This window comes from Rhinopithecus bieti, unplaced genomic scaffold (assembly GCF_001698545.2).
Source record: "Rhinopithecus bieti isolate Rb0 unplaced genomic scaffold, ASM169854v2 scaffold_15136, whole genome shotgun sequence".
Classification (NCBI taxonomy): domain Eukaryota; kingdom Metazoa; phylum Chordata; class Mammalia; order Primates; family Cercopithecidae; genus Rhinopithecus; species Rhinopithecus bieti.
Window position 1 is genome coordinate 1,286,019 of NW_016808217.1, and position 18,049 is coordinate 1,304,067.

An 18,049-nucleotide genomic window follows, 5' to 3' on the forward strand; every position below is an offset into this window, starting at 1 on the left:
AGTTTCTAGACTATTTATGTATACCTGGAGCTAAGAATTCAAATCCCTGAGCTCATCCTTTTCTTTCATTACTTTGTCCAGCAATATTATTAGCAACCAACTAATGTCATTATGTTTCATGATTTTCCACAAACGTCCTAAAGTATCATGTACGGAATCACCAAGTGCATTGCTTCTTATAAGTGGTGAATTAGGAGTGTCACATGCATATTATTTTGCATATCTCTATAAACAACTCAGCCATGGACTATCAGTGCTGTCTGTACTATTAGAAGTAGAGAGTCTTTAGCATTTTTAGCTCTAATCAGATTAAAGAGCCAATTCCAGAAACCCCAAAACCAATTACGAAAATCCACCCTTAAAATTCTGTTCCTCTGGAAGTACTTCTGGTACCAAAACCTCATCTTATTTCCCTAGTTCTTAAAGCAGCTCTTGATGATGTCCCTTGAAATTATGCCTAGAGCAGCAAAAGGAAAAGTCAAAGTAATTCTTAAAATGATTCAACCCAAGGTGAATCTCAGTTGATCCTATGACCAGGAGAGGAGGAACAAGATTATCTTATAAAAACCATCTCAGGCAAGGTGCAGTGGCTCATGCCTATAATCCCAGCACTTTGGGAGGCCAAGGCAGGAGGATCACTTAAGCCAGGAGTTCAAAACCAGCTTGGGCAACATACAAGACCCCATCTCTACAAAATAAAAGTTAAAAAAAAAATAGTAGGGCAAGGTGGTGTGCCTGTAGTCCTAGCTAATTGGGAGGCTGAAGTGGAAGGATTGCATGAGCCTGGGAGGTCAAGACTGCAGACAGCCATGACTACACCAGTCTACTGTACAACCTAGGCAACAGAGCAAGACCCTGTCTCAGAAACAAAACAAAACAAAAAATCTCAAGAGAAGGTTTTCATCATATTAATGCGTTGGCCTTGAATTATAATAATATATTATCTATTTACATATTATTTGTTCTTCTCCGTCCCCAAAAAAAGGTGTTTAAGAAAATTCTTCCACCAGGACACTTTAAACTGATATAATTTCTGGAGAGCAATTAAACAAAATGCCTTTAAAATCATTTATGCCCATTGATTCAGTGATCTGACTTTTAGAAATTTATGCTAAGGAAATAATTAGACATGTACTCTAAGATTTGTATTTTTTTAAAAAAAGCATAAAAGACCAAACAATCACAACCACAATACCAAAACAGAACAGCAGCTAAAAACAGCCAGTTCACAGTAGTATTTTTATTTTTACTTTTTTGAGACAGGGTCTCACTGTTGCTCAGGTTGGAGTACCATGGCATAATCATGGCTCACTGCAGTCTGGACCTCCTAGGCTCAAGCAATCCACCCACCTCAGCCTCCTGAGTAGCTGGAACCACAGCCATATCACCATGCCCAGCTAATTTTTAAAAATTTTTTTGTAGAGATAGGGGCTCACTATGTGGCCCAGGATGGTCTTGAACTCCTGACCTCAAGCAATCCTCCCGCCTCAGATTCCAAAAGTGCTGGGATTACAAGTGTGAGCCATGGTGCCCAGCACAGCAGTGGTTTTGTTGTTGTTTTGTTTTGTTTTTTAGACGGAGTCCCCAGGCTGGAGTGCAGTAGCATGATCTTGGCTCACTGCAACCTCTGCCTCCCAGGGTCAAGCGATTCTCCTGCCTCAGCCTCCTGAGTAGCTGGGATTACAGGTGCACACCACCACACCCAGCTAATTTTTGTATTTTTAGTAGAGATGGGGTTTCACCACGTTGGCCAGGCCAGTCTCGAACTCCTGACCTCAGGTGATCCACTCGCCTCAGCCTCCCAAAGTGCTGGGATTGCAAGCATGAGCCACTGTGCCTGGCCAGTGTTATTTTATTTTTAATAACAAACAAGTAGAAACAATATAAATGTCCTACATTAAAACAAATTGTTTTGACACAACCATTCAGTATATTATGAAGCCACTAAAAGCCTAACAATTTTAAAACAAGTAAAAAATGACAAATGATGTAATATTAAGAAAAAAAAGACACAATGCTACATGTACCTACACACACACACACACACACACACACACTGTATAATCCAATTTTAAGTATTTATTCATATATATGCTTAGAAAAGAGGTTACTGGGAAAGACCTCAGCATTTTCAAGGTAAGTAATCTCTGGAAAAAATGATTATGGGTCATTTTAATTCTGGTCTTCCTACTTAAATGTATTTCCTAATTTATACTTCTTTGTATATTTTACAATTAGCAAGTATTACTTTAATTATCAGAAAAAAGCAATGTTAAGGGGGAAAATCTTTCACCTGTATCTATCAGTCTAACCAACTAATATGTTCTTAATGGGAACATTTATCCATGACTTAGTAAGGCTCAAAATTAATAATGTTCATTTTTCAATCAAGCTTTCATTCCATGCCTCAACCTGTCAAATTCTAGAATATGTACTGAGTTTACCAGAGTCAAGCAATGTTACATCAGAAACCTGGCTATCTTAGTGCCCACAAGCCGCCTGGAAGCTTGGAAGCACTCACAAGCTGGGAAGCGGCTACAGGCGCACTGTGTCATGATTGCCTGGCATTCTGTTTCCATCTGTATCCTTATAACTAACCCCAGCACTTGCGCCATCCTCAGGTTTGACTTGATTCCAACCTCATAGCAGGGGTGGGGGGAGGCTGATGAGAGGCAAGGATGGGGAACAAATTAAAGGGGTGGAAAAAGCTCATCTGAGCCTAGGAGTTCAAGGTTACAGTGGGCCATGATCGCACCACTGCACTCCAGCCTGGATGACATCTCTTAAAAAGTAAAAATCTTAAACTTGGGTTGGCATATGGACAGATGAGGCAGAGGTTAGGGCCAGAAAGAGGTAAAAGAGAACAAAACAGAAATAAAAGAGAGGAGTGACAGGTAGGGTATTTTTTTTAACTTTAATTTCCGTAGAGACAGGGTCCCACTATGTTGCCCAGGATGGTCTCCAACTCCTGGGCTCAAGTGATCTTCCCACCTCTGCATCCCACAAAGTGCTGGGATTATAAGCATGAGCCACCACACCCAGCTGGGGATAATTTTTAAACAGAAAATACAGCAGTTGCTCAACTGGCTGCCATATTATAAAAATGATGTGTTACATTATCAGCCTCCTGAACAGCTTGCTATTAGTCATGTCCCCATACTCTTATTCATGTCCCTTCCTACTCATGGTGTAAATAATAATAAAAAGATTGCACTATTTTAGTGGCCTCGGGGGACAGTCATATCTCTGAGGCTAACTTCAAAGACAATCCAAAGACCCATGCTGGTCTAGAGCCACCTTTGATGATAACAATGGTAGTTAACAGTTAATACTGAGTGATGACTAAGTATCAGGAATACTGAGCACATTACATACATCATCTCACTGATCCTCACAATAAACCCATGAGCTAAGCGTTATTAATGTCTCCATTTTAGAAACCTAGAAATAATCAATCCAACAAATGATTCAACATTCCTGTTCCTAAAGTCTATCTCTGGCAAAATTATAAGCAAATGAGGGTGGACAGAAAAGGAAAAAAGTATTTCCTTAACACCTACGATATACCAAGTTCACCTCATTCACTGCTCACCAAATCTGCAAGGTAGGTAAGTACAAAATACAAAGCTAGAAAGCGACTGAAATTTAAATTTGAAACAAGTTTTAAACTTGTCCTATGGAGTCCAATCTGAAGCTCAGGGTAGTGAATTATCAGGACACATTTTATTTTATTTATTTATTTATTTATTTATTTATTTATTTTATTTTATTTTTTGAGAAAGGTCTTGCTCTGTCACCCAGGCTGGAGTGCAGTAATGCGATCTTGGCTCACTGCAACCTCCGCCTCCTGGGTTCAAGCAATTCTCCTGCCTCAGCCTCCCGAGTAGCTGGTACTACAGGCACATACCACCACACCTGGCTAATTTTTTTTATTATTATTTTTAGAACAGATGGAGTTTTACCATGTTGGCCAGGTTGGTCTTGAACTCCTAACCTCAAGTGATTCGCCTGCCTCAGCCTCCCAAAGTGTTGGGATTACAGACATGCGCCATTGTGCCCAGCCAGGACACTTTTTAAATGTCCTCTAAGGTTAGTGTGAGGATACACCCAGCCTCCTATCATAGCAACTTCCATTTACAAATCAGCCCAAGGAGACACTGGGATTATACAATCTAATCCCGCAGACTTTATTCATTGGTGAAAACCCCTCAACCAAAACCCATAAACACTTCATATGCCAGGCTCTGTGTTGGGCTTAAGGGTTACAAAACTGGATCCATTCAGTCACAAAAATGGATCCATATCCTGGAAGGGTGTACTCTTAGACATTAGCATAAAACACATAAGCATATGACACCCACCCAATAACTATTAAGCATGACTATGTGCAAAGCACTGTGTCAAACTTCAGAGCTTGCATTTTCACAGAGCAAACATAACCCACTTTAATCTATTGTTATCTCTAGCTTTTCAGATTATCTGTTAAGTTTGAAGATTAAGGATTCAGCAGAGTAAGTGTAGTTCCAGAGCTGCCAAGGAGAAAGTAGCCAACCAAAAAGCTGCGTGTTTTCCTACAACTGGATTGTCCTCACATTTGCCCCTCCCACTGTCACATGACCTCTGCTAAACACATGTTAGGCATCAAGTAAATTTTTGTTGAATGAATGGTTATACTGCTTGAAAGAAGAAATAAATACATAAAATCAAATACAGAATTTTAAAAAGCATAGTAGTCCCCCTTATCTGCTGGAGACACATTCCAAGACTTCCGATAGATGCCTGAAACCAAGGACAGTACTGAACCCTATACGTACTAAGTTTTTTCCATACATAAAGTTTATGTATGACAAGGTTTAATTTTATCACATAAATTAAATATGATACATTTTAATTTACAAATGAGGTACAGTAAGAGATTAACAATAACTAATAGAACAATTATAATATACTGTGATAAAGTTATGTGAATTTGGTCTCTCTCTCAAAATATCTTACTGTACTTACCTTATTGTACTGTACTTACCTTTCTTCTTGAGGTGATGATGAAAGAGTACAGTGGCTTCATGATGACATGAAATGAAATAAATGATGTAGGCATTGTGATGTAAATGGAAAACTCCAGAAATAATTTCAAAGTTTTAAACTGCCTGCTGTTCTGAGTAGCATGACAAAATGTCTCACTATCCCACTATTTCCGGCCTGGATTGCTATAAATCACTTAGTAGCCATCTCAGTTATCACATCTACTGTTGTGGTATCACAATGCTTATCTTCAAATAATCCTTACCCTACTTAATAAAGGCCCCAAAGAGCAAGAGTAGTGATGTAATATTTTCACACCATGGTTGATCAAGGGTAACTAAAACCCCAGAAAGCAAAACCTTGGATAAGGGGGGACTACTGTAATGACAGTCTTACTGTTACCAAATGCTATGATTTGAGTGTCCCCACCAAAACTCATGTTGGGACCTTAATTCTCAGTGTAGCAATGTTGGGAGGTGGAACCTTTAAGAAGTGGGGCCTAATGGGAGACATCTGAGTCATGGGGGCTCCCTCTGCTCTTATAGGCAGTGTGCTGCCAATTCTTGTACAATTCTTGTCAGCGAGTGACCTCTCTCTCTCATGGGAGACCTCTCACGTGAGACAGGGTTAGTTTCTGAGAGTGAGCTGTTATGGAGTGATTGCAACTCTCATGTCCTGCCCCTTTGCATGTGCTGTCTTCACCCTTGACCTTCTGCCATGTTATGACACAGCACAGAAGCCCTCACCAGAAGTAAGCAGATGTTGGCCCCATGCTCTTTGACTTTCTAGCCATCAGAATCATGAGCCAAATAAAACCTCTTTTCTTTATAAATTACCCAGCTCAGGTATTCTGTTATGGCAACACTAAAGAGACTAAAACACCATGATTTCAGAAAATGAGACTGGCTGAGATCAATGTGTCAGATTAATGCATAAAGGGTAATAGTCACAGTACCGCTGTACTCCACTACCTCTCACCATCAGTGAAGAAACTTCTACAGCACTAAGGAGAAGGCCCATTTGGTAGACCCAACTTGGATGACTTGGGATGATGGGAGTTAAGACTTTACCTTAATTACTACAGAGACTTATGCTTACATGCCCTCTGGTAGGCTGTACAGCAGTTAGGGAGTGAGTTCCCTCCTATAGTTGTGAGTACATGCATTGACATGGCTGTCCCTATGCTATGGCATGGAAAATATATATGAGCTCCTTCTTTGAGTAGGAAAAATATACATTATAGGTGTCTTCTATTTAATTAAAAAGAAACTATGAAATAAATCACTTGTAATAAAGAGTGCTTTCTTTATTCACATGCTGAGTCCTTTATGCTAGCAAGAAAAATAGAGAATATAGAATTTCTTTCTCATGGAGCTAAACAAAGAGCCTACTTGCTGATTAATGAAACTGAGATAAAAGCATCACATATTATGTTTGACTATGTTATGTTCTCCATCATAAGGTACATATCTCTTTTTTGTTTTCCTCATTTTCAATCCAAAGAGACAAGGATTTTTGCCAAATTGTTCTACTAATGGAACCCATCTTAACCCATCTAAGATGTGAACATCTTTATTCCAGTAGACATCAAGGTTTGTGAAATAGATTTTATATATTACCAGCCATCATAGTACACTGTATAGGTGGTGGTGACAGGACATAAATTGTACCTGTTATTAATCTCTTCAGATGCAAATTAACTTAAATTGAACTTGCGATTTTGTTCTTTCCCAGTTTAAACCGAATTCTTTGTTTCATGAATAAAAAGAAAATTTAGTAAAATTTCCTGTTTTTTTGTTATAGCTGCTTACAAGGTGAATAAAATAAAAGTGTTTTAGACAGTCTGCAAACAATATAGTCCTGTGCTTTTCCAATATTTTATCCGTTAAAATTCCTGAAGATCATAAAGAATCTACAAGTAAGATCAGTGTGGGGCTGTACTACTACTTCTACTTTCAAAACATGTGGACAACTTTTTTTTTTTCAGTTTGTTTCAATTAATAATAACAGCAGCAAGTAATTACCATTTATTGATACCCTGCTATGTTTAAGCATTGTGCTATATGATTTGCAAACATTCATTTAATGTTTACGGTAACCCTATAAGGCAGGCATTATTTCTGTTTTACAGATGAGGGAACTGAGGCTCAGAGTGGCTACCTGCCACCAGAGCATGTGATTGATCTTGTATCACCCCAACCACTGCTGCCTTGTAACTGAATTTCAGCCTCAACAGCAAACTCCTAAGTTTATCAGCAAACTCCTAAGTTGATAACTCCTTAGTTATCAAGCATTAATCAAACTATTAGTTACTATAAAAACTTGTCCTGAAATATTACAATTTAAGAAAATTTGGGCAATACCAGATAACATACAAAGACAGAAAAATACTCAGGTGAGGTCACATAAAAGCCAATAACGGGCTGGGTGTGGTGGCTCACACCTGTAATCTCAGCAGCTTGGGAGGCTGAGGGAGGAGAACTGCATGAAGCCAGGAGTTCAACACCAGCCTGGGCAACATAGCAAGACCCTGTCTCTACAAAAATTTTAAAATTAGCTGACTGCAGTGGCATGCACTGTAGTCCTAGCTACTCAGGAGGCTAAGATGGGAGGATCCCTTGAGCCCAGGAGTTTGAGGCTGCAGTCAGCTATGATGGTGCCATTGCACTACAGTCTGGTTGAGAGTGTGAGACCTTATCTATTAAAAAAAATTAATGAATAAGGGCCGGGTGCAGTGGCTCACACCTGTAATCCCAGCACTTTGGGAGGCCGAGGCGGGTGGATCACGGGGTCAGGAGATCAAGACCATCCTGGCTAACACAGTGAAACCCCGTCTCTACTAAAAATACAAAAAATTAGCCAGGTGTGGTGGCAGGTGCCTGTAGTCCCAGCTACTCGGGAGGCTGCGGCAGGAGAATGGCATGAACCCAGGAGGTGGAGCTTGCAGTGAGCCAAGATCACGCCACTGCACTCTAGCCTGGGTGACAGAGTGAGACTCCGTCTCAAAAAAAAAAATTAATGAATAAGAAAAAAATAAAAATAAAAGGCCAATAATGCCTAATGTTTTCCCCCTTTTTTGAAAGCAAAAATTTCCCCAAAATTCTTCTTCAATACCTTTATTTGTTAGTTTTTGCTTTATTTTTGTAATCAAATAACAATACAAAAACACACACCCTGCCAGTATCAGGTGCACCACAATCATGAAAGATAAAATAATCCCTATGCAATTAAATGACCATCAGCTACAGACCTTTGCAGCAGCTACAACTGACCCATTCTGGCTTTACATTCATAATATGCATCTCTGCATATTATTCATAAAATATATTCTGAATCCAAAAAATTAGATGAAATCATGGGCAACTCAGGAGTCCTAACCTTCCTACTTGTCTACCTTTTGCACTAGTAGGAAATAAAATGGGAGGAAGGGAATAGGATATATCTAATAATTTCCAAAGCATCATTCCCATAGGAATAAGTAGGGAAGATGGGGCCTCAGTTATCAGATCCATATACCAATTATGTCAAGAGGCAAAAGAAAACTGTCAGTACTGAAGCTAAGAAGTCTCACTACTCCTTAATGGCAAACTGTCCTTGGACACTGGCTCAGAATTAGTGAGTTAATTACTAGAAAAAGAACCAAGTTCTTGAGCTGACCAAGAATTACATAATGGGATAACTTGGGGAAAAGGCTCTTCATTAAAAATTATAAGACAGAATTCAGGAATCCTGCCTTCTATTCTGGCTTTGGTCAAGACAGTGAGGTCATATCACTAGATAACTCAGTCGGCAGCACATGAATTAGAACACACAATCATTAAAATATCCAATCTCTAAACCCAGTGTCTTCAATACTCTATCCCAGTTCTACTCTATGTTACAATTCCTTTTGGAGAGCAAACCCTCCAGAACACATTTCTACAGTCTTTATAGGAAATATTTATGGGTCTGTCAAGAATGATGATCTTGAATGAAAGAACCTTCTATAATATCCAATACAGCAGCTGCTGATCACATAGAGCTACTGAACACTTAGAAAGTGGCTAGTGTGACTGAGGAACTGGATTTAAAATTTCAATTAATCTTAATACAAATAGTTACATATGGCTAGAGGCTACGGTATTGGACAGTATAGTTCTAGATGCTACAATAGTTTATTTTTAGTGACTAAAAATGCATTTGAAAAAAAAATCTTTTCCTTCTTAAGCCCCAACAAAATAGCCAGGAAATCACATTATTTGCTCAAAAATACCCTTTATCTGGGTAAATCCCTGCGGCTGGTAATGATGTATCGCTACCCAGTAAGGGAAGAGAAAAAGTAATTCAATAGCAATTCTAGCTTCAGGTTCTCACGGTTCCTTTGCTTACTCTCAGGATTACTCTGTACATTTCTTTTGAAGCTACTACTATCTTACCTTAAATTTTTTAAAGTCCTCCTTTCTTCATCCTTGGTGGATGAATCTCTCACTGGACAGATCCAATAACCTGGTGATTGGGGTCTTCCCATCCTTTAAACTGGGAGGTTGACTTTTTCCAAATGTTTTAACAAACACATCAAAGAAACTTTATAGCACAACAATCACAGAAAACCTACATTGTCGTGGTCCGACAAGGAAGAAAAAACCATCACCAGGCTTTGGGACTCAGGAAGATGAATTTGACACTGAAAATGAAGGGATGAGGGGCACTTCCCCTGAACAGCTTTTCCAAGTCCATTCATGAGGAAAATCCCCAACGTCAGGAGACTCAAAAGGCTTTTCTATGTGAATTTTCCGATGCTGACTGAGGTAGGCACTTCTGCTGAAGCATTTCTCACAGCTGGTACATTTGTAAGGTTTTTCCCCTATGTGGGTCCTCCGGTGCCTGATAAGGTTAAAGCTCTGACTGAAGCATTCACCACAATCAGGACATTTATAAGGTTTCTCTCCTGTATGTGTCCTTTGGTGAATCACCAGGGTGGAACTCTGACTGAAAGTTTTCCAGCACTCAGAACATCTGTAAGGCTTTTCTCCTGTATGTGTCCTCTGATGTCTAATGAGATGGGAGCTAAGGCCAAAACTCTTTCCACATTCACAACATCTATATGGTTTTTCTCCTAACTGCATTCTGCATTCTTCTATCACATTGCAGTTGTGACTCAAACTTTCTTCATATTCAGAACTTTCATAGGATTTCTCTCCTGTGTGCATTTTCTGGTGTGTAATAAGGTTTGAACTACGACTAAAATTCTTCCCACATTCTGGACATTGATAAGGCTTTTCTCCTGTATGTATTCGCTGATGTTTTATTAGAGTAGAATTACAACCAAAGCTTTTTCCACACTCAAGACATTTGTAGGGCTTCTCACCTGTGTGTGTCCGCTGGTGGCGAATGAGGCTGGAACTCTGACTAAAACTCTTCCCACAATCAGGGCACTTATAAGGTTTTTCTCCAGTGTGAGTCCTCTGATGTTCTATTAGGACATAGCTATGACTGAAGCCTTTTCCACAGACAGAACATTCATATGGTTTTTCACCTGTATGTGATCTGTGATGCTGAATAAGGTGAGAGCTGCTGCTGAATCTCTTCCCACACTCGGGACATTTATAGGGTTTCTCTCCCGTGTGAGTTCTCTCATGGATAATAAGATGGGAGGTATTGCTGAAGCTTTTCCCACATTCACCACATTGGTAGGGCTTCTCTCCTGTGTGCATTCTTAGATGCTGAATCAGGTGAGAACTGTTACAAAAGCATTTTGCACACTCAGAGCATTTATAAGGCTTTTCTCCTGAGTGGGTCCTCTGGTGAGTACGCAAATGAGAACTATTACTGAAGCTTTTCCAACATTCGGAACATTTGTAGGGTCTGTCTACAAAGGATGAATTCTGCTGCACACAGGCATTATGTTCTCCTGGGTCCCATTCCTGGTGACTGGGTTTTTCCTCCTCTTTAGCTATAAAATTTCCCCAATTCTCTGACTTGCCATCATTCTCACAGGAATCATGACACCAAATCTCATCTTGAACCCATGTCAGTGGCATTTCTTTTGCATCCTCATGCTTATAATGTTGTGGTCTATGTCTTTTAGACCATTCTGAAGGTTTCTCTTTAAGTTTATCTGCTTTAGGATTATTGTGGTGAACAGTTTCCAAATTATTCATACTTTCATCTCCTGCAAGAATAAACAAATATTCTAACCATATTCTGTACCTCTGCCAGAGAAGTAAATTCTAAACTGCAGTGGAAGAGAGGAAATAACACTGTAAAACCTCATAAATATTTCATATAAAAAAGTTTTTAAAGACAGTTTCACTTCTTTTCCCCTGTTTACCAGAAGCAGGTGGATTTTTTTTTGTACTTAGCAACTACACTAATGCATTATTTGAACCATTATTGGCAAAGGGAACATCAATCTAAAAACAAATGCATTAAATTTTGTTCTAGAAGACTTAAGAGAAAAAACAGGATTGATGTGAATAGGAGTGAAATTGAACAGGATACCATCTCAGGTAAAAACTAGACAATAGCTTTGCTAAAATCTGAGCAAATGCTATAGAAATAACAATAGCCACCATTTATTAAGAACAGTAGCTTTGGATGGGGTATTTCACTACTTGTAAAATATATCTGAAATCGGTATTATTCATTTTCTTAAAGATGAGAACAATGAGGCTGAAATAATTAACACAGCTTATAAGTGACAGAACAAGGAATTAAATTAAGGTTTGTCTCATTCTAGTGTCCTGTTCTTTCTACATCAAATTTCCTAAGGATTCAGACCATCGTCTTGATCCCTCACCTGTGAAGGGGCTTTTCAAACTCTCCCTCTCCATAAAGCTGTTAGAATCTGAGACCAACAGTTTTTTATCTTGCTCCATCACAATGATCACAGCCAAGTTAGAGATCAGAAACCCTGCGGAAGGAANTTAATGAATAAGAAAAAAATAAAAATAAAAGGACAATAATGCCTAATGTTTTCCCCCTTTTTTGAAAGCAAAATTTCCCCAAAATTCTTCTTCAATACCTTTATTTGTTAGTTTTGCTTTATTTTGTAATCAAATAACAATACAAAACACACACCCTGCCAGTATCAGGTGCACCACAATCATGAAAGATAAAATAATCCCTATGCAATTAAATGACCATCAGCTACAGACCTTTGCAGCAGCTACAACTGACCCATTCTGGCTTTACATTCATAATATGCATCTCTGCATATTATTCATAAAATATATTCTGAATCCAAAAAATTAGATGAAATCATGGGCAACTCAGGAGTCCTAACCTTCCTACTTGTCTACCTTTTGCACTAGTAGGAAATAAAATGGGAGGAAGGGAATAGGATATATCTAATAATTTCCAAAGCATCATTCCCATAGGAATAAGTAGGGAAGATGGGGCCTCAGTTATCAGATCCATATACCAATTATGTCAAGAGGCAAAAGAAAACTGTCAGTACTGAAGCTAAGAAGTCTCACTACTCCTTAATGGCAAACTGTCCTTGGACACTGGCTCAGAATTAGTGAGTTAATTACTAGAAAAGAACCAAGTTCTTGAGCTGACCAAGAATTACATAATGGGATAACTTGGGGAAAAGGCTCTTCATTAAAATTATAAGACAGAATTCAGGAATCCTGCCTTCTATTCTGGCTTTGGTCAAGACAGTGAGGTCATATCACTAGATAACTCAGTCGGCAGCACATGAATTAGAACACACAATCATTAAAATATCCAATCTCTAAACCCAGTGTCTTCAATACTCTATCCCAGTTCTACTCTATGTTACAATTCCTTTTGGAGAGCAAACCCTCCAGAACACATTTCTACAGTCTTTATAGGAAATATTTATGGGTCTGTCAAGAATGATGATCTTGAATGAAAGAACCTTCTATAATATCCAATACAGCAGCTGCTGATCACATAGAGCTACTGAACACTTAGAAAGTGGCTAGTGTGACTGAGGAACTGGATTTAAAATTTCAATTAATCTTAATACAAATAGTTACATATGGCTAGAGGCTACGGTATTGGACAGTATAGTTCTAGATGCTACAATAGTTTATTTTAGTGACTAAAATGCATTTGAAAAAAAAATCTTTTCCTTCTTAAGCCCCAACAAAATAGCCAGGAAATCACATTATTTGCTCAAAATACCCTTTATCTGGGTAAATCCCTGCGGCTGGTAATGATGTATCGCTACCCAGTAAGGGAAGAGAAAAGTAATTCAATAGCAATTCTAGCTTCAGGTTCTCACGGTTCCTTTGCTTACTCTCAGGATTACTCTGTACATTTCTTTTGAAGCTACTACTATCTTACCTTAAATTTTTTAAAGTCCTCCTTTCTTCATCCTTGGTGGATGAATCTCTCACTGGACAGATCCAATAACCTGGTGATTGGGGTCTTCCCATCCTTTAAACTGGGAGGTTGACTTTTCCAAATGTTTTAACAAACACATCAAAGAAACTTTATAGCACAACAATCACAGAAAACCTACATTGTCGTGGTCCGACAAGGAAGAAAAAACCATCACCAGGCTTTGGGACTCAGGAAGATGAATTTGACACTGAAAATGAAGGGATGAGGGGCACTTCCCCTGAACAGCTTTTCCAAGTCCATTCATGAGGAAAATCCCCAACGTCAGGAGACTCAAAAGGCTTTTCTATGTGAATTTTCCGATGCTGACTGAGGTAGGCACTTCTGCTGAAGCATTTCTCACAGCTGGTACATTTGTAAGGTTTTCCCCTATGTGGGTCCTCCGGTGCCTGATAAGGTTAAAGCTCTGACTGAAGCATTCACCACAATCAGGACATTTATAAGGTTTCTCTCCTGTATGTGTCCTTTGGTGAATCACCAGGGTGGAACTCTGACTGAAAGTTTTCCAGCACTCAGAACATCTGTAAGGCTTTTCTCCTGTATGTGTCCTCTGATGTCTAATGAGATGGGAGCTAAGGCCAAAACTCTTTCCACATTCACAACATCTATATGGTTTTCTCCTAACTGCATTCTGCATTCTTCTATCACATTGCAGTTGTGACTCAAACTTTCTTCATATTCAGAACTTTCATAGGATTTCTCTCCTGTGTGCATTTTCTGGTGTGTAATAAGGTTTGAACTACGACTAAAATTCTTCCCACATTCTGGACATTGATAAGGCTTTTCTCCTGTATGTATTCGCTGATGTTTTATTAGAGTAGAATTACAACCAAAGCTTTTCCACACTCAAGACATTTGTAGGGCTTCTCACCTGTGTGTGTCCGCTGGTGGCGAATGAGGCTGGAACTCTGACTAAAACTCTTCCCACAATCAGGGCACTTATAAGGTTTTCTCCAGTGTGAGTCCTCTGATGTTCTATTAGGACATAGCTATGACTGAAGCCTTTTCCACAGACAGAACATTCATATGGTTTTCACCTGTATGTGATCTGTGATGCTGAATAAGGTGAGAGCTGCTGCTGAATCTCTTCCCACACTCGGGACATTTATAGGGTTTCTCTCCCGTGTGAGTTCTCTCATGGATAATAAGATGGGAGGTATTGCTGAAGCTTTTCCCACATTCACCACATTGGTAGGGCTTCTCTCCTGTGTGCATTCTTAGATGCTGAATCAGGTGAGAACTGTTACAAAAGCATTTTGCACACTCAGAGCATTTATAAGGCTTTTCTCCTGAGTGGGTCCTCTGGTGAGTACGCAAATGAGAACTATTACTGAAGCTTTTCCAACATTCGGAACATTTGTAGGGTCTGTCTACAAAGGATGAATTCTGCTGCACACAGGCATTATGTTCTCCTGGGTCCCATTCCTGGTGACTGGGTTTTCCTCCTCTTTAGCTATAAAATTTCCCCAATTCTCTGACTTGCCATCATTCTCACAGGAATCATGACACCAAATCTCATCTTGAACCCATGTCAGTGGCATTTCTTTTGCATCCTCATGCTTATAATGTTGTGGTCTATGTCTTTTAGACCATTCTGAAGGTTTCTCTTTAAGTTTATCTGCTTTAGGATTATTGTGGTGAACAGTTTCCAAATTATTCATACTTTCATCTCCTGCAAGAATAAACAAATATTCTAACCATATTCTGTACCTCTGCCAGAGAAGTAAATTCTAAACTGCAGTGGAAGAGAGGAAATAACACTGTAAAACCTCATAAATATTTCATATAAAAAAGTTTTAAAGACAGTTTCACTTCTTTTCCCCTGTTTACCAGAAGCAGGTGGATTTTTTTTTGTACTTAGCAACTACACTAATGCATTATTTGAACCATTATTGGCAAAGGGAACATCAATCTAAAACAAATGCATTAAATTTTGTTCTAGAAGACTTAAGAGAAAAAACAGGATTGATGTGAATAGGAGTGAAATTGAACAGGATACCATCTCAGGTAAAACTAGACAATAGCTTTGCTAAAATCTGAGCAAATGCTATAGAAATAACAATAGCCACCATTTATTAAGAACAGTAGCTTTGGATGGGGTATTTCACTACTTGTAAAATATATCTGAAATCGGTATTATTCATTTTCTTAAAGATGAGAACAATGAGGCTGAAATAATTAACACAGCTTATAAGTGACAGAACAAGGAATTAAATTAAGGTTTGTCTCATTCTAGTGTCCTGTTCTTTCTACATCAAATTTCCTAAGGATTCAGACCATCGTCTTGATCCCTCACCTGTGAAGGGGCTTTTCAAACTCTCCCTCTCCATAAAGCTGTTAGAATCTGAGACCAACAGTTTTTTATCTTGCTCCATCACAATGATCACAGCCAAGTTAGAGATCAGAAACCCTGCGGAAGGAAATAAATTATGTTTGGAGGTATATGTTAAAGTTTATGCTTCCTCCTTCCTTCCCAACCATTCCAACACAATAGGAGGCACAGAATGTTCTATGAACCATACTGAAAATAAGAAACACAACTCTTAGCAGCCCTTTTAGAAAATCTTATCTCAGATCCAAATGTTTAGAATTAAGGGTTAACCCTGAAATAACAATGCAAAAACGTAAATCTTCGGGGGGGCATGCCCAAGATGCCTGAATAGGAACAGCTCCAGCCTCCGGCTCCCAGCATGAGCGACACGGAAGATGGGTGATTTCTGCATTTTCAACTGAGGTACCGGGTTCATCTCACTGGGGAGTGCCGGACAGTTGGCACTGGTCCGTGGGTGCAGCCCAACCAGCGAGAGCTAAAGCAGGGTGAGGCATCACCTCACCTGGGAAGTGCAAGGGGGAAGGAAATTCCTTTTCGTAGCCAAAGGAAATTGAGACACACAACACCTGGAAAATCAGGTAACTCCCACCCTAATACTGCGCTTTACCAAGGGTCTTAGCAAACGGCACACCAGGAGATTATATCCCACACCTGGCCCAGAGGGTCCCACGCCCACAGAGCCTCCTTCATTGCTAGCACAGCAGTCTGAGATCTAACTGCAAGGCAGCAGCGACACTGGGGGAGGGGCGTCCGCCATTGCTGAGGCTTAAGTAGGTAAACAAAGACACTGGGAAGCTCGAATTGGGTGGAACCTACAGCAGGTCAAGGAGGCCGTCCTGCCTCTGTAGTCTCCTCCTCTGAGGACAGGGCATAACTAAACAAAAAGCAGCAGAAACCTCGGCAGAGGTAAATGCCCCTGTCTGACAGCATTGAAGAGAGCAGTGAATCCGCCAGCATGGAGGTTGAGATCTGAGAATGGACAGACTGCCTGCTCAAGTGGGTCCCTGACCCCTGAGTAGCCTAACTGGGAAACATCCCCCACTAGGTGCAGACCGACACTTCACACCTCACACGGCGGGGTACAACCCTGAGACGAAGCTTCCAGAGCAAGAATCAGACAGCAGCACTTGCTGTTCAGCAATATTCTATCTTCAGCCTCTGCTGCTGATACCCAGGCAAACAGGGTCTGGAGTGGACCTCAAGCAAACCCCAACAGACCTACAGCTGAAGGTCCTGACTGTTAGAAGGAAAACTAACAAACAGAAAGGACACCCACACCAAAACCCCATCAGTACGTCACCATCATCAAAGACCAAAGGCAGAGAAAAACCACAAAGATGGGGAAAAAGCAGTGCAAGAAAGCTGGAAATTCAAAAAATCAGAGCGCATCTCCCCCTCCAAAGGAATGCAGCTTATCGCCAGCAACAGAACAAAGCTGGGCAGAGAATGACTTTGACGAGCTGAGATAAGAAGACTTCAGTCGATCAAATTTCTCAGAGCTAAAGGAGGAACTACGTAACCAGCGCAAAGAAACTAAAAACCTTGAAAAAAGAATGGATGAATGGATAACTAGAATAATCAATGCAGAGAAGACCTTAAAAGAACTGATAGAGATGAAAACCATAACACGAGAACTACGCGACAAATGCACAAGCTTCAGTAACCGACTCGATCAACTGGAAGAAAGAGTATCAGCAACTGAAGATCAAATGAATGAAGTGAAGTGAGAAGAGAAGTGTAGAGAAAAAAGAGTAAAAAGAAATGAACAAACCCTCTATGAAATATGGGATTCTGTGAAAAGACCAAATCTACGTCTGACTGGTATGCCTGAAAGTGACAGGGAAAATGAAACCAAGTTGGAAAACACTCTTCAGGATACCATCCAGGAGAACTTCCCCAACCTAGTAAGGCAAGCTAACATTCAAATTCAGGAAAGACAGAGAATGCCACAAAGATACTCTTCGAGAAGAGCAACCCCAAGACACATGATTGTCAGATTCACCGAAGTTGAAATGAAGGAAAAAATGTTAAGGGCAGCCAGAGAGTAAGGTCAGGTTACACACAAAGGGAAGCCCATCAGACTAACAGCAGATCTCTCGGAAGAAACTCTCCAAGCCAGAAGAGAGTGGGGGCCAATATTCAACATTCTTAAAGAAAATAATTTTCAACCCAGAATTTCATATCCAGCCAAACTAAGTTTCATAAGTGAAGGAGAAATAAAATCCTTTACAGACAAGCAAATGCTTAGAGATTTTGTCACCACCAGGCCTGCCCTACAGGAGATCCTGAAGGAAGCACTAAACATGGAAAGGAACAACAGGTACCAGCCATTGCAAAAACATG

General features: G+C 39.8%; 1 protein-coding gene and 1 pseudogene across 1 annotated transcript; both read right to left on the reverse strand.

Moving 5' to 3' along the window:
• Positions 1–8,137: 8,137 nt before the first annotated feature.
• ZNF572 (zinc finger protein 572) lies at positions 8,138–11,908 on the reverse strand. The gene is made up of 2 exons (XM_017885943.1): positions 11,801–11,908; positions 8,138–11,173 (listed from the first exon to the last, which is right to left on the reverse strand). Exons 1-2 carry the CDS (start codon positions 11,877–11,879, stop codon positions 9,666–9,668), a joined length of 1,587 nt encoding a protein of 528 aa, XP_017741432.1. The 5' UTR covers positions 11,880–11,908; the 3' UTR covers positions 8,138–9,665.
• Positions 11,909–13,253: 1,345 nt separating this feature from the next.
• LOC108538093 (zinc finger protein 572-like) overlaps positions 13,254–18,049 on the reverse strand; it is a 9,336-nt pseudogene continuing 4,540 nt past the window's right edge.

Bases quoted from the DNA above. Each gene is read 5' to 3' on its own strand.
- ZNF572 (XM_017885943.1), bottom strand. From the start codon at position 11,879: ATGGAGCAAGATAAAAAACTGTTGGTCTCAGATTCTAACAGCTTTATG. The intron at 11,174-11,800 runs GTGAGGGATCAA...TTATTCTTGCAG, and splicing joins TTTGAAAAGCCCCTTCACAG to GAGATGAAAGTATGAATAAT.